The 16,639-nt window shown below is 53.2% G+C and overlaps 1 protein-coding gene across 3 annotated transcripts in view; it reads left to right on the top strand.

Annotated features, from left to right (window-relative positions):
- The window catches only part of LOC142250687 (uncharacterized), an 82,997-nt gene that overhangs the window by 24,970 nt on the left and 41,388 nt on the right, over positions 1 to 16,639 (top strand). For all 3 annotated transcript variants that reach the window (XR_012725255.1, XM_075322883.1, XM_075322881.1), the window contains exons 5-7: positions 1,927 to 2,066; positions 2,294 to 2,379; positions 2,454 to 2,617. Coding sequence is in view for 2 of the 3 variants with exons in the window: in XM_075322883.1 (XP_075178998.1) it covers positions 1,927 to 2,066; positions 2,294 to 2,379; positions 2,454 to 2,617 (390 nt within the window). In the remaining variant the exon portion in view is untranslated. The remainder of the gene's footprint in view (positions 1 to 1,926; positions 2,067 to 2,293; positions 2,380 to 2,453; positions 2,618 to 16,639) is intronic.

Here is a 16,639-nt window from a genome sequence, read left to right as displayed (position 1 = left end):
GTGGCATCTTCCGGACCTTCCAGACCTACTCTCGCAAGCTCCGTTTTTCCGCCCGAATTCTGCGGCACTCAATTTGACGGCGTGGCTCTTGAGTCCTGGATTTTAACGGCTTCTGGTATTCCTCCTGAAGTCAGCTCCACTATGACTCGGGCCCGTAAGTCTTCCTCCGTCAAGATCTATCACAGGACTTGGAAAATTTTCCTGTCCTGGTGTCGCTCTTCCGGCCATCCTCCTTGGCCATTCTCGTTGCCGACCCTTCTGTCTTTTCTACAGTCCGGTCTGCAGCTAGGACTGTCCCTCAACTCTCTCAAGGGACAAGTCTCACCTCTATCAGTGCTGTTCCAGCGGCGTCTCGCCTGGCTGGCTCAGGTCCGCACCTTCATGCAAGGCGCGTCTCACATCATTCCGCCTTATCGGCGGCCCTTGGATCCCTGGGACCTTAACTTGGTCCTAACGGTATTGCAGAAACCCCCTTTTGAGCCCCTTAGGGAGGTTTCTTTGTATCGTCTTTCTCAAAGGGTGGCCTTTCTAGTTGCCATAACTTCTCTCAGGAGAGTCTCTGATTTGGCTGCTCTCTCCTCGGAGTCACCTTTTTTGTTTTTTCACCAAGACAAGGTAGTTCTCCGTCCGACTCCGGACTTTCTTCCTAAGGTGGTCTCTCCCTTCCACCTTAACCAGGACATTTCCTTGCCTTCCTTCTGTCCGGCCCCTGTTCATCGCTTTGAGAAAGCGCTGCATTCTCTGGATCTGGTGCGTGCTCTCCGGATTTATGTGTCTCGCACCGCTGCGCTTAGGCGGTGCACCTCTCAAGCTTTTCAAAGCACACTCGACCTGAACTGTCGGTGCCTTTTGGGCTTTTAGGCACCAGGCTACGGCTCAACAAGTCTGTCGGGCTGCCACTTGGACTAGCCTGCATACCTTTTCGAAGCACTACCAAGTGCATGCTCATGCTTTGGCAGATGCGAGCTTGGGCAGACGCATCCTTCAGGCGGCTGTCGCCCACTTGTGAAGTTAGGCTCCGCCTACTTCTTAGTTTTTTCTGTTTATTCACACCCAGGGACAGCTTTGGAATGTCCCATGGTCTGGGTCTCCCATAGGAACGATAAAGAAAAAGAGAATTTTGTTTACTTACCGTAAATTCTTTTTCTTATAGTTCCGTATTGGGAGACCCAGCACCCTCCCTGTTGCCTGTTGGCAATTTTCTTGTTCCGTGTGTTTATCACCGGCTGTTGTCGTGGACAGAGTCTCCGGTTTTTCCGGTTCTTGCTCGGTTCTACTTGTGGGTGGCTATTCTCCTTCAGCTTTTGCACTAAACTGGCTAGATCTGGTTCTCCAGGGGGTGTATAAGCTCAGAGGGAGGAGCTACACTTTTAAGTGTAGTACTTTGTGTGTCCTCCGGAGGCAGAAGCTAAACACCCATGGTCTGGGTCTCCCAATACGGAACTATAAGAAAAAGAATTTACGGTAAGTAAACAAAATTCTCTTTTTTATTTCTATATTCCTTTTTTTTTTCATTTGTATAATTTTTTTTTTTATTAGTCATTACAGGGGACTTTACCAATAACCCTAGGGCAACTCATCGGCACTCTACGATCACGTCACGTGAGATTAATGGGCGCCTAGCTGGAAGCACAGGCATTATCGCTAGGCCTAAATGCCATTGTTAGTACTTGACAGCCGCATTTAAAGCATTAATAGTAGCAATCCGAGCTAGATCCCTTCGCTGCTGTTAGTTGCAAATTGAGGCTGTATAACACAGCCCACATCCTGATCCTGCAAAAACCATGCCCTCCTCTCTCAACAAGGCCATAGCCAAGTCAAACTTTATTAAACTACCCATTGTATACAACTGGTTAAGTAACATGGAAATATATAGTTTACTATGTAACGCACTGCTCGTAAATAAAATTTTCTAATTTGTTTCAGGCCGCCTGGCTTCTCATTCTACTCCCATTCAGTGGTGGCGAGGGCAGAACCCGTCATTCAGCGGCAAAAACGGTTCAACACCAAGTTTCTTCAGTTGGTTTACTGATCACAGCTTCCCTGCTGCTGACCGTATTGCAACAGTAAGACATGAAGATTTCGTTCAATCAAATAAAAAAATATTAATTATTGAACAGTGCAGTAAATGAACAGTGCTGTGAGAGGAGAGCTGCAGAGGTGTTTCTACTCACGTTCTGCTCTATACTACACAGTAGCTGCATTTTTATTTTGCTCTGCAGCCACCTTTCCATTATGTGGTTGGTTTAATTTCACAGATGAATTTTGTCACAGCCTCATATGTTTATTTTAGATAATCAAAGAAGATCTATGGCCAAATCCTTTGCAGTACTATCTTATCGGTGAGGGCGAAAGTGACGATCATCCAGCTGAAGACAGGTTAGTGATGAGATGTTAGAGGGTTATTTGTCAGTAATGTATTCTGAACACCATGCTTGTATTGCATTTTATAGTGATCCAGACAACACTGATGATTGCGTTGTTATTGTTGATGATGATGACGACGACGCTGAGGAAGATGGAGGAGAAGAAAATGAGGAAGATGATGAAGACGACGACGATGATGATGAAAATGATGTGCATGAAATATCTGATAATACAGAAAAACACACAGAGGGTAAATGTTGCAACATTATACGTTAGAAGCTCTACGCCATGTTCCAAATTATTATGCAAATTGGATTTAAGCGTCAAAGCGATTTTATTTATATTTTTTTCAATGAAACTCATTGATGGTATTGTGTCATAGGGTTCTTTGGGTCACTGAAATCAATCTCCGATACCTGTGATAATTAGTTTGCTAGGTGAGTCCAATAAAAGGAAAACTGGATGTTCCACAATATTAAGCAGCCACAGTTTTCAAGTAACATGGGAAAGAAAAAGGATCTCTCTGCTGCCGAAAAGCATCAAATAGTGCAATGCCTGGGACAAGGGATGAAAACATTAGATATTTCACTAAAACTTAAGCGTGATCATGGTACTGTGAAGAGATTTGTGGCTGATTCAGATCACATACGTGTTCGTGCTGATAAAGGCAGAATGAGGAAGGTTTCTGCCAGACAAGTTCATGGGATAAGGCCCCTTTCACATATCAGTTTTCTTTATCGTTCCTATGGGAGACCCAGACCATGGGTGTTTAGCTTCTACCTCCGGAGGACACACAAAGTACTACACTAAAAAGTGTAGCTCCTCCCTCTGAGCTTATACACCCCCTGGAGAACCAGATCTGGCCAGTTTATCGCTTTGTGTTCAGGAGGCATACATCCACACATGCATTCTCATCTGATTTTTTGATTTTTGGAAAGAGTTTGAAGAAAAGCGGGTCCAAGTCTGGACTCCCGGCATGTCCCTTCTCACCCCACTGTGTCGGCGGTGTTGTTAAGGTTGATTCCAAGGCTGGAGCCTTACATGCCGCGCTCCTTCACCATCCCTCCTGGGTTCTGGCTTGAAGTGGGAGCCAGCACGGTCTCCATGCTTGGCAGGAGACCGGTCTCCATCCGCAGCCCTTCAGGACCCTGCTGGACCGGAGCACTCATCCCCAGGGACTTGGAACCCTGCGTCTCAGCAAGCTAAGTACCCGAGACGTTTATATGTTGGGGGTCCCTGTACTTTATTGTTGTGGGAGAGTGTGCTGATTGTGTTTTATGACATTTCCGGCGGGTTCTCTGGCTGTCACCTGAGAACCGCGCCGATGGTGCCTGCGCGCCGACCGCGCCGCTCAAATTTAGGCCCCGGCTTCGCCAGAGGCCTAGTTTTGGTTTCACTGCCCTCGCACGTCACTCATGCAGAGGGACAGGCTTGGCTCCGCCAGGCGGCCGTTCTGCACAGGGGAGGGACACTCCCCACTGCAGTGTGTGTCCCCTCCCCTGTAGGTCTCTATGGTCCTCCAGATCCCGCTCCTCAGCAAGTCCCGCCCCCTCTCCGCTCCGGCGGCCATTTTCTCAGCGTTCTCTCTGCATTGCAGCGCTGGTCTGCAGCATCTCTGCTGAGTTGCTGTGCTTGGGGGTCCGGGCTTCGGGATCTGGAGGGCACACAACACCGCTCCTGCGGTCTGGTAAGCCACAACCGGTCTCCGGTTGTGGACCTCTGATTATACTCTCTGGGGTTCATTCTCTGGCAGAGCCCCCACTCCAGCAGCATGTCTCACACGAGGAGCAAGGCTCCAAAGCTGTATTCAGTATGCACTGCATGTAAGCTCCTGCTGCCTGAACCGAGCATATTCCCACATTGTGATGCCTGCTCTAACCTGGCGGTGCCTCAGCCTGGAGTCTCACCCCCAGTGGTCTCTCAGGCTGCTCCTGCTCCTGTGGCTGAACCCCCGGCTTGGGTAGAATCCTTTTCTAGGTCTATCTCCCAGTCTTTTGCTGACTCCATGGGACTTCTGTCCAGGACTTTGCTGAACATGCATCAGCCCCTTTCACAGGGTGCCTCTGCTGCTAGGGGTCTCTCAGGACCGGAGCTCACAGAGGATTCATCATCTGGTCCCAGACCCCGTCCTTCTAAGAAGAGACGCAGGGTTCCCTCTCCTTCCTCGTCCCGCGGCTCTGATTCAGGAGCTGACTCGCAGGACGAGGAGAATGCCTTTACGGGGGGCTCGGAGGTTAACTCCATGTGCCCCATTGATCTGTCCGAAAGTGACTCAGATGTTAGTGATTTGATTGCGTCCATTAATTCTGTACTGGATCTCAATCCGCCAGTATCAGAGGAGCAACCCTCTCTGGCAGAAAAGCACCAGTTTACCTCGCCTAAGAGAGTAAAGAGTGTGTTCTTTAACCACTCCAGTTTTCAGACCGCTGTGACCAAGCCCAGGGCCTGTCCTGACAAAGCTTCCCAAAGCGTGGCTCTGATGACCGCTTTCCCTTTCCACCCGAGGTGGTCAAGGAGTGGGCTCATTCCCCAAAGGTAGACCCCCCCGGTGTCTAGACTCTCAGCCCGGACCGTTGTATCGGTGGCTGATGGCACCTCTCTTAAGGATTCCACTAACCGCCAGATTGACCTTCTGGCCAAATCCGTATATGAAGCGGCGGGGGCTTCGTTCTCCCCGACTTTTGCAGCAGTGTGGGCTCTCAAAGCCAGCTCTGCTTCTCTAGAGAGGATGCATTCCCTCGCCAGGGAATCTATGCCCGAAATGGTTACCTTAACTTCCCAAGCTTCAGCTTTTTCATCCTATGCCATGTCTGCCATGCTGGAGGCTTCTCACCGCACTGCAGTGGCTTCGGCTAATTCCCTCGCTATCCGCAGGATCTTGTGGCTTCGAGAGTGGAAGGTAGATGCGTCTTCAAAGAAGTACCTTGCTGGACTCCCTTTTGCTGGGTCCCGGCTGTTCGGTGAACAGCTGGATGAAATTATTAAGGAGGCTACTGGCGGGAAGAGTACTTCCATGCCACAAACCAAAACCAGGAAACCTGTCCAGGGTAGGAATCAGTCGAGGTTTCGTTCCTTTCGTTCCTCCAACTGGTCGTCCTCTAAGCCCTCGGCCTCGTCCACTAACTCAGCCAAGGACCAGAAATGCAACTGGCGCCCAAAAGCGCGTCCACAAAAGACCGCAGGAGGTGCTGCCGCCAAGGCAGCCTCCTCGTGACTATCGGTCCGCGCCAGCAACGTCCTTAGTCGGTGGCAGGCTCTCCCACTTTGGCGACGCGTGGTTTCAACACGTCCCCGATCAGTGGGTGAGGGATATCATCTCCCACGGCTACAGGATAGAATTCTCTTCCAGCCCGCCAAACAGATTTTTTTCTCTCAACTCCCCCCTGCTCCAAGGCCGCCGCCTTCTCACAGGCCGTGGCATCCTTGCAGGCCAACGGAGTAATTGTACCGGTTCCCGCCCGGGAACGGTTCAGAGGTTTCTACTCAAATCTCTTCCTAGTCCCCAAAGAGGACGGTTCCTTCCGGCCCATCCTGGATCTCAAGCTTCTCAACAAGCATGTTCAGGTGCGGCATTTTCGCATGGAGTCTCTGCGATCAGTCATTGCCTCAATGACCCAAGGGGATTTCCTGGCATCCATCGACATCAGAGATGCCTATCTGCATGTGCCAATTGCAGTTTCACACCAGCGTTGGCTACGTTTTGCAATCGGAGAGGAACATTTCCAATTCATGGCTCTCCCCTTCGGGTTGGCCACAGCTCCTCGGGTATTCACTAAGGTCATGGCAGCAGTGATTGCGGTCCTGCACCTACAGGGGTTGGCAGTGATCCCTTACCTGGACGACCTTCTAATCAAGGCTTCATCCAGCGTGGACTGTCAGCGGAGTGTCTCGCTCACTCTCGCCACTCTAGCCCAATTCGGGTGGCTTGTCAATCTTCCCAAGTCCACTCTGACTCCGACCCAGAGTCTCACGTACCTAGGGATGCAGTTCGAGACTTTGCCGGCACTTGTGAAGTTGCCCTTAGTCAAACAGCAGTCCCTCCAACTGGCGGTGCGCTCTCTGCTGAGGCCCCGCCGTTATTCCCTCAGGCGCCTGATGCAGGTGCTGGGTCAAATGGTGGCGTCAATGGAGGCTGTTCCCTTTGCCCAGTTCCATCTGCGTCCCCTGCAGCTGGACATTCTCCGCTGTTGGGACATGCGGCCTTCCTCCTTGCACAGGTTAGTGGCTCTGTCGCCACAGACCAGGAGCTCTCTTCAGTGGTGGCTTCGGCCCCTCTCTCTGTCCCAGGGGCGCTCCTTTCTGGCCCCGTCCTGGGTGATCCTCACCACGGATGCCAGTCTATCCGGCTGGGGAGCGGTATGTCTCCACCACCGAGCGCAGGGCACTTGCACTCCGTCCGAGTCAGCCCTTTCGATCAATGTGCTGGAAACCAGAGCCGTGCTTCTGGCTCTCCTAGCTTTTCACCATCTGCTGGCGGGCAGGCACATCCGAGTCCAGTTGGACAACGCGACAGCGGTTGCCTACATCAATCACCAAGGCGGGACACGCAGCTGCCTGGCAATGTTGGAGGTACAACGCATCCTTCAATGGGCGGAGGACTCCAAGTCCACCATATCCGCAGTCCACATCCCAGGCGTGGAAAACTGGGAGGCAGATTATCTCAGCCGTCAAACCGTGGACAGTGGCGAGTGGTCCCTGCACCAGACAGTTTTTCCGTCGATCTGCCGCAAATGGGGCACTCCGGACGTGGACCTAATGGCATCCCGTCACAAAAAGTTCCCGTCTACGTGGCTCGCTCCCACGATCCTCAGGCATTCGCCGCGGACGCTCTGGTTCAAGACTGGTCCCAGTTTCGTCTGTCCTACGTGTTTCCCCCTCTAGCTCTCTTGCCCAGAGTCCTGCGCAAGATCAGAATGGAGGGCCGTCGAGTCATCCTCATTGCTCCGGACTGGCCCAGGCGAGCTTGGTACCCAGACCTGCTCCTTCTGTCTGTAGAGGTGCCGTGGCATCTTCCGGACCGTCCAGACCTTCTCTCACAAGGTCCGTTTTTCCGCCTGAATTCTGCGGCTCTCAAATTGACGGCGTGGCTCTTGAGTCCTGGATCTTGACGGCTTCTGGTATTCCTCCTGAAGTCATCTCCACTATGACTCGGGCCCGTAAGTCTTCCTCCGCCAAGATCTATCACAGGACTTGGAAAATTTTCCTGTCCTGGTGTCGCTCTTCCGGCCATCCTCCTTGGCCATTTTCCTTGCCGACCCTTCTGTCCTTTCTACAGTCCGATCTGCAGCTGGGACTGTCCCTCAACTCTCTCAAGGGACAAGTATCAGCTCTGTCAGTGCTGTTCCAGCGGCGTCTCTCCCGGCTGGCTCAGGTCCGCACCTTCATGCAGGGCGCGTCTCACATCATTCCGCCTTACCGGCGGCCCTTGGATCCCTGGGACCTCAATTTGATTCTCACGGTTTTGCAGAAACCCCCCTTTGAGCCTCTTAGGGAGGTTTCTTTGTTTCGTCTTTCACAGAAAGTGGTCTTTCTAGTGGCCATAACTTCCCTCTGGAGAGTCTCCGATTTGGTTGCGCTCTCTTCGGAGTCACCATTTTTGGTTTTTCATCAAGACAAGGTGGTTCTCCGTCCGACTCCGGACTTTCTTCCTAAGGTGGTCTCTCCTTTCCACCTTAACCAGGACATTACCCTACCTTCCTTTTGTCCGGCTCCTGTTCATCTCTTTGAAAAAGCGCTGCATACTCTGGATCTGGTGCGTGCTCTCCGGATCTATCTGTCTCGCACCGCTGCTCTTAGGCGGTGCACTTCTCTTTTTGTGCTAACCACAGGTCGGCGCAAGGGCCTCTCTGCTTCTAAGCCGACCTTAGCCCGTTGGATTAGGTCGACCATTTCGGACGCCTACCAGTGTTCTCAGGTGCCTCCCCCGCCGGGGATCAAGGCACACTCGACCAGAGCTGTCTGTGCCTCTTGGGCTTTCAGGCACCAGGCTACGGCTCAGCAAGTCTGTCAGGCTGCCACTTGGACTAGCCTGCGTACCTTTTCAAAGCACTACCAAGTGCATGCTCATGCTTCGGCAGATGCGAGCTTGGGCAGACGCATCCTTCAGGCGGCTGTCGCCCATTTGTGAAGTTAGGTTCTGCCTACTTCTTAGTTTTTCCCATGGTCTGGGTCTCCCATAGGAACGATAAAGAAAAAGAGAATTTTGTTTGCTTACCGTAAATTCTTTTTCTTATAGTTCCGTATTGGGAGACCCAGCTCCCTCCCTGTTGCCTGTTGGCAATTTCTTGTTCCGCGTGTTTTCACCGACTGTTGTTGTTGACAGTCTCCGGTTGTTCCGGTTTTTGCTCTGTTTTTACTTGTGGGTGGTTATTCTCCTTCAGCTTTTGCACTAAACTGGCTAGATCTGGTTCTTCAGGGGGTGTATAAGCTCAGAGGGAGGAGCTACACTTTTAAGTGTAGTACTTTGTGTGTCCTCCGGAGGCAGAAGCTAAACACCCATGGTCTGGGTCTCCCAATACGGAACTATAAGAAAAAGAATTTACGGTAAGTAAAAAAAAAAAAAAAAATGGATCCGGCGCTGGATGCATTTTTTTTCTCATTGATTTGTATTGCATCCATTGTACGACTCATCCGTCGGAAAATCCGTCTGCAGCCAACGGAAGTGATGTCCATAGGAACGTTCTTTGTCTCCGTCGAAAAAACGGACGGTGATGGATCCGTCGCCATCCGTTGTCTTTTATAATGGAAGCCTATGGTCGCAGGATCCATTATATGACGAAATCCAGTGACTGATTATGTTTTTTTAAATAGAGCATGCTCAGATGGGGTAAAACAGTCTCTCTCTAATCTTTGCCATGTAAAACAAAAAAACAATTTGTATAACGGATCCGTTTTTCTACAGGATCCATCGCATCAGTTTTACCACAAACTACGATGGATCCGTCACATCACTCACAAGACGGATTGTGACTGATGCAAAAAAAACCTGATGTGTGAAAGAGGCCTAAGAGAGCAGCTGCTAAAAAGCCATTACAAACCAGCAAACAGAAATTGGAGGCTGCTGGTGCCTCTGGAGTTCCTTGAACCAAGGTGTAGGATCCTTCAAAGGCTTGCTGTGGTGCATAAACCTACTTTCTCTATCGTTTCATTGGGGGACACAGGACCATGGGGTTATGCTGCTGTCACTAGGAGGCTGACACTAAGTAAACATAAAAAGTTAGCTCCTCCCTAGCAGAATACACCCCGAGCCGGAGGCGGGCTCAGATCAGTTTTTGCTTAGTGTCGTAGGAGGCTGATGTGGGCCGTCTCGGCCCCCCTCAGCCATTTGTGTTTTTGCGCTTTTTTTCCTTTATTTCGCCGCCGCTCATCGCTCTCATACCTGTCTTCTTTTTCTCTGCAGGTATTCTCTTCACTCATCCTCCGCAGCCCTGTGGGTACCACTCGCCAGGGTCGCAGGGGCTTGAGATTTCGGGCCCTCTCCCCCGTCCATCCCCGTGGTACCACTCCCAGGGTTGCGCGTGTGGGCAGGTTGTCGTGGGCACCCCTGATTCGTCCTGCGGTGTCACCCCAAAGGGCGTACAGGGGCATACAGCAGGGATGGAACCTCTGCAGCGTTTGTAATCCGATGGGGCCCTTTCACGCTGCCTTCTCCTGCAGAGGGGCTCCTTCCCCCATCATGATGTCCACTTCCCTGCCTCAGCCCGCTCTCCCCCGGAGTCCTCAGTCTTCCTGGACGAGGGCACTGTACACAGGCAGGGGCAGGGCGCCCTGCCTGCACCGCATCCGTCGCTGGGCCGGCGCCACTGAGAACAGGTAGGACCGACCTCTCCTACACCTTTCCCCCGGCCCTCTCCAAAATTTAGGCCCCGGTCTCGGCCTAGTCGCTCCTGCGTCCTAGCCACGCCCCCGCTGCAGCGCTATTGGCCGCCGGTCGTCTGGCCCAGTCTCCTCCCACCGCTCAGCCTCCTGGCTTGTGGTGGGGGCTGTGGACCCTCCGGTTTTTCGCGCCTGAACGCTGCTCCTCCTCCAGCGTCCCCTCGCCATTTTAGCCTGTCTCTGGTCCCCTGAGGCTGTAGCGCGCCGGCGTTCTCCCTCTCTCTGGCCAGCTCACTCCTGGACTGGTGGGCAGCACACAGGACCTGGGTAAGCCCTGCTCATAAGGAGTAGCCCTCACTAGGTAGCGTTTTCTGAGTTTAGGGACGAGTTAACCCTCTCCTGTCTCCTTCCTAGCAGCCACCAGGGAGAGTACTTTTTTCACCATGCCTAATGCTAAGTCCACCCGACCCAAGCAGGCCCCCTTTGCCTTAATTTTTGCATGCTCCTCCTGCAAGACCATATTTACCCAGGGCGAGGACGCCCCACTATGCTCCGTCTGTTCTACAGACTCGCAGTCTCCGCAGGACTCCTCGGCCGACGCTTCTGATACCGCAGACGCCACAGCGCCAGATGCTACAGGGCCCTGCGTCCCGCCCCCCCCCCCCCCCCACCCGACTGGCTAGCGTCCCTGTCCCAGTCCGTAGATTCCCTCTCTGAGGCTTCTCGGACCATCGCGCAAGCACTGCGCCTGCTGCCGTCGCTCGCCCAGACTCCCGCAGACCCGACGCAATCGCCTCCGGAGCAGGTGAGCCCCGTCGCAGGGACCTCCTCGGCTGCTCAGAAGCGGACCCGCCAGGTCTCGTCTTCAGCCTCTTCCCAGGTTTCACCTTCATCCCCAGGTCCAGACCATCATTCCTCCGGGGAGACTTCTGACCACTCCGATGATGATTCCGATGCAGCACCCCTGCTGGAGCAGGCGGCTGATATTCGGCGCATGGTGAATAGCCTGATAGAAGCAGTAATCCAGACCCTAAAGGTACAGGTGGACCCCGTCTCCTCCCAGAGCACCCAGGTCTCGTTTAAGCGGATGAAGCGGGCCCAAAGCGCATTCAGCGGACATCTTGAATTCGCTGAGTTACTGCGCAGCCACAGGCAACCGCCGGACAAGGTATTTACCAGCGGTAAGTCCATTGATTTGCATTATCCCTTTCCTGAGGGTCTTCGAGAGGATTGGGCAGGCTCCCCTGTGGTCGACCCCCCCCCCCCCCAATCTCCCGCCTGTCTTCTCACACAGTCCTTCCACTCACTAACGGTACGTCTCTCAAGGACCCCATGGACCGTACTATTGACAGGTTGGCCCGTTCCGCCTTCGAGGCAGCGGGCACATCCCTCTCACCGGCCTTTGCCTCGGTTTGGGTTGCGAAGGCACTGATGTCCTGGGCGGACACGCTACGCTGCGGACTCCGCGCCATTCCTGCCAATCCGGACCTGGTCCTCATCGCCTCGCAGATTTCCCTGGCGGGGGAGTACCTGCTCAATGCAGCCCTGGCATCTGCCAATTGCGCGGCCCAGGCCGCCAGCAACAATGTGGCCATCCGTTGAGCCCTCTGGCTCCGGTCCTGGAACGTGGATGCGGCCTCTAAGAAGTCACTGACTTCCCTGCCCTTCCTAGGGGAACGTCTTTTCGGAGATAAGCTGGACCAGTTGATCTCCGATGCGACGGGAGGAAAGAGTACATCTTTCCCCCAATTGCGCCCCAAGCGCTTCCAGAATCGGCGCCCCACCGCTCGTTTCCGGCCCTTTCGCAGCTTCAACTCCACTCCCCAGCCGCGAAAAAGCCGCTCTCCTCCGAGACAGGAGGACCCCGTCATTCAAGACCAATCCCGCCTGGCGTTCACGTCCCCGCCAGTCCACGAAATCCTCTTCCGGTTACCGCCGACGCTCCTCCAAGTGACTCGCGGTCGGCGTGCAACAGCGCCAGACTCGTGGGAGGGCGTCTGTCTCGTTTCCAGCATGTGTGGATCCCCCTGACCGCCGATGCCTGGGTCAGAGAGATCATCACCTCAGGGTACAAAATAGAATTCGAGTCAAAGCCACCGAGACGTTTTTTCCTATCTCGCCCTCCCGAGTCTCCCGCGCGGGCTTGCACGTTCTTTCACTCCATAGACTCCCTCCTCCAAGCCGGAGTCGTGGTACCAGTCCTTCCCGCAGAACGTTTCAAGGGGTTCTATTCCAACCTTTTCGTGGTCCCCAAGAAGGACGGCTCTGTCCGCCCCGTCCTCGACCTAAAGCTTCTAAACAGGTCGGTGAGGCCTCGGCCGTTTCGAATGGAGTCACTCCGGTCCGTGATCGCGTCCATGGAGGTCGGCGAATTCCTGGCATCGCTGGATATTCAAGACGCCTATCTTCACGTCCCTATAGCCACCTCTCACCAACAGTTCCTCCGCTTTGCGATAGCGGAAGATCACTTCCAGTTCACGGCTCTTCCTTTCGGCCTCGCATCCGCCCCCAGAGTGTTTACGAAGATCATGGCGGCTGCCATGTCAGTCCTACATTCCAGGGGTGTTATGGTCATCCCGTACTTGGACGATATGTTGATCAAAGGTTCTTCTTTCGAGGACTGTCGTCTTGGGGTTCAGGTCACGATCGACACCCTTTCACGGTTAGGGTGGCTGATCAATCGGAAGAAGTCCTCTCTGACCCCGGCCCGACGGATCACCTTTTTAGGCATGGTATTCGATACCACCCAAGGGCGAGTTTTCCTTACACAGGAGAAGATGTCCTCCCTGCAACGAGGCCTCTGCGCTCTCCGGCGTCAGCGCCAAGTTTCCATCAGGTTCGGCATGCGAGTCCTCGGTCGTATGGTGGCGGCGATGGAAGTGGTACCCTTTGCACAGTTCCACCTCCGGCCCCTCCAGCTGGCCTTGCTGAAGAAGTGGAACATAATCTCCCTTTTCTCTGGACCGCAGGTTTCATCTTTCGCCGGAGACCCGCCACTCCCTCCGTTGGTGGATCAATCAACGCAACCTCGCGTCAGGAAGGTCATTCCTCCCGCTCCACTGGAAGATAGTGACCACCGACGCCAGTCTCCAGGGCTGGGGGGCAGTGTTTCGGCATCACACAGCGCAAGGCCGATGGACACCGCGGGAGAGTTGTCTTCCGATCAACATTCTGGAGATAAGAGCCATCCGGCTAGCCTTGCAGCAGTTTCGGCACCTAGTACAGGGTTGCCCGGTCAGGATCCAGTCGGACAATGCGACGGCGGTGGCGTACATCAACCACCAAGGAGGCACAAGAAGTGTCGGGGCGATGCGAGAAGTCAGGAAGATTTTGCACTGGGCCGAGTGGCATCACTCCCTGATCTCAGCGGTACACATCCCAGGCGTGGACAATTGGGCGGCGGACTTCCTCAGCAGGGAAGGCCTCGCCTCCGGAGAATGGTCCCTCAACCGGGAAGTCTTCAACCAGATCTGCGACAGATGGGGAGTTCCAGATGTGGACCTAATGGCCTCCCGGTTCAACTGTCAGGTTCCGCAATTTGTAGCGCGGTGCCGCGACCGCTTGGCTTTAGGAGTCGACGCCCTCACCCTGTCATGGAGCCAGTTCAGTCTCCCGTACATCTTCCCTCCGCTCCCTCTGATCCCGAGGGTCCTCAAGAAGATCAAGGCAGAAGGAATACCAGTCATCCTAGTGGCTCCGGACTGGCCCAGGCGAGCATGGTTCGCGGAACTCACTCAGCTCCTTGCAGACGCTCCGTGGCGTCTTCCAGACCGTCCAGATCTCCTGCAGCAGGGACCTCTTTTCCATCAGAACTCAAAGGTCCTAAATTTGACGGCCTGGCCATTGAATCCTGGGTTCTAGCTCAGGCTGGTTTTTCTTCAAGAGTGATACAGACAATGATTAGGGCCAGGAAGCCATCTTCATCAAGAATATACTACCACACGTGGAAGGTCTTCTTCAGGTGGTGTGAAGAGCACAGCATTTCTTCTCCTCTCGCCTTCTCCCTTCCTTCCCTATTGGCATTCTTGCAGTCAGGCCTAGATGCGGGTCTCTCGCTCGCAACACTAAAGGGCCAGGTATCGGCTTTGTCAATCCTGTTTCAGAAGCCACTGGCCTCTCGTCCACAGGTTAAGACCTTCATCCAGGGAGTTGCCCACCTGGCCCCGCCGTATCGTCGGCCTCTAGAACCGTGGGACCTTAATCTAGTCCTAGGGTCACTTCAGGGTCCCCCCTTCGAGCCCTTGCGGGATTCTTCCCTTTCTCACCTGTCTTGGAAGGTGGTGTTCCTCGTTGCCATCACTTCTATTCGAAGGATGTCAGAGCTGGCAGCTCTCTCTTGTCGTGCCCCCTTTTTTGATTTTTCACCAGGACAAAGCGGTTCTCCGGCCAGATCCCTCCTTTCTCCCAAAAGTGGTCTCCCCGTTCCATCTAAACGAAGAAATTGTCCTTCTGTCCTGGCCCCTCACAGCTTGGAGAGGTCCTTGCACACCCTGGACCTGGTGCGCGCCCTTAGAATTTATGTCTCCAGAACCGCGCCGTTCCGTAAGTCGGATGGTCTGTTTGTCCTTCCTTCTGGTCCCAAGAGGGGTTAATCTGCATCCAAAGCCACAATTGCCAGATGGATCCGTTCCACCATATCTGAGGCCTATCGGATTCGGGACAAGTCTCCGCCGCGGGGGGTAAGGGCGCACTCTACCCGAGCAGTGGGAGCCTCTTGGGCGATTAGGCATCAGGCGTCGGCCGACCAGGTCTGCAAGGCCGCCACCTGGTCTAGCCTGCATACCTTTACTAGGTTCTACCATGTTCACACCCAAGCATCGGCAGATGCTAGTTTTGGGAGAAAGGTCTTGCAGGCAGCAGTTGCACACCTGTAATAGGGTGACAGCATTCAATTATAGTACAAGCCCGCCGAGGGAGGCCGTTGTTTTCTTTCTATCTGCGGTGCTTCTGTATTCCCACCCAGGGACTGCTTTTGGACGTCCCATGGTCCTGTGTCCCCCAATAAAACGATAGAGAAAGTAGGATTTTTGTGTACTCACCGTAAAATCTCTTTCTCTGAGTCTTCATTGGGGGACACTGCACCCACCCTGCTTGGTTTTTTGGTTGTTTAATTGCATTTGCCTGCCATTTTCAGTGGTCTTATGTTCATAGACCTCTTGTTCGCACGGCTGCATTATTTTAGTTATAACTTTGTTTTATGTATGGTGATTCTGGTACTCCTCCTACTGCTTGTGCACCAAACTGATCTGAGACCGCCTCCGGCTCGGGGTGTATACTGCTAGGGAGGAGCTAACTTTTTATGTTTACTTAGTGTCAGCCTCCTAGTGACAGCAGCATAACCCATGGTCCTGTGTTCCCCCAATGAAGACTCAGAGAAAGAGATTTTACGGTGAGTACACAAAAATCCTACTATTCGGCCACCCCAAACCAGTGCTCACAAGCAGAAACAGTTGCAGTGGGCCCAGACATACCTGAAGACTAATTTTCAAACAGTCTTGTTTACTGATGAGTGTTGAGCAACCCTGGATGGTTGGTGGATGGCCACTATGTCCCAACAAGGCTGCAACGTCAGCAAGGAGGTGGAGGAGTCATGTTTTGGGCCGAAATCATGGGGAGACATCTGGTAGGCCCCTTTTAGGGTTCCTTAAGGTGTGAAAATGACCTCTGCAAAATATATAGAGTTTCTGACTGACAACTTTCTCCCATGGTACAAAAAACAGAAACGTGCCTTCAGGAGCAAAATCATCTTCATGCATGACAATGCACCATCTCATGCTGCAAAGAATACCTCTGTGTCATTGGCTGCTATGGGCATAAAAGGAGATAAACTCATGGTGTGGCCACCATCTTCCCCTGACCTCAACCCTATTGAGAACCTTTTGGAGTATTATCAAGCAAAAAAATCTATGAGGGTGGGAGGCAGTACACATCAAAACAGCAACTCTGGGAGGCGATTCTGACATCATGCAAAGAAAATCAAGCAGAAACTCTCCAAAAACTCAGAAGTTCAATGGATGCAAGAATTGTGAAGGTGATATCAAAGAAGGGTTCCTATGTTAACATGTAACTTGGCCTGTTAGGATGTTTGGATTTAAATAGCTTTTCTTCGGCGCTCCATTGGGAGACCCAGACGATTGGGTGTATAGCACTGCCTCCGGAGGCCACACAAAGCAATTACACTAAAAAGTGTAAGGCCCCTCCCCTTCTGGCTATACACCCCCAGTGGGATCACTGGCTCAACAGTTTTCTGCTTTGTGCGAAGGAGGTCAGACATCCACGCATAGCTCCACTGTTTAGTCAGCAGTAGCTGCTGACTATGTCGGATGGAAGAAAAGAGGGCCCATATGGGGCCCCCAGCATGCTCCCTTCTTACCCCACTTGTGGTTTGTAAGGTTGAGGTACCCATTGCGGGTACAGAGGCTGGAGCCCACATGCTGTTTTCCTTCCCCATCCCCCT

The sequence above is a fragment of the Anomaloglossus baeobatrachus genome, chromosome 9 (assembly GCF_048569485.1).
Source record: "Anomaloglossus baeobatrachus isolate aAnoBae1 chromosome 9, aAnoBae1.hap1, whole genome shotgun sequence".
NCBI classification, from domain to species: domain Eukaryota; kingdom Metazoa; phylum Chordata; class Amphibia; order Anura; family Aromobatidae; genus Anomaloglossus; species Anomaloglossus baeobatrachus.
Note: the sequence above shows the minus strand (reverse complement) of the source record. Positions and strands in the feature narration are given on the sequence as shown.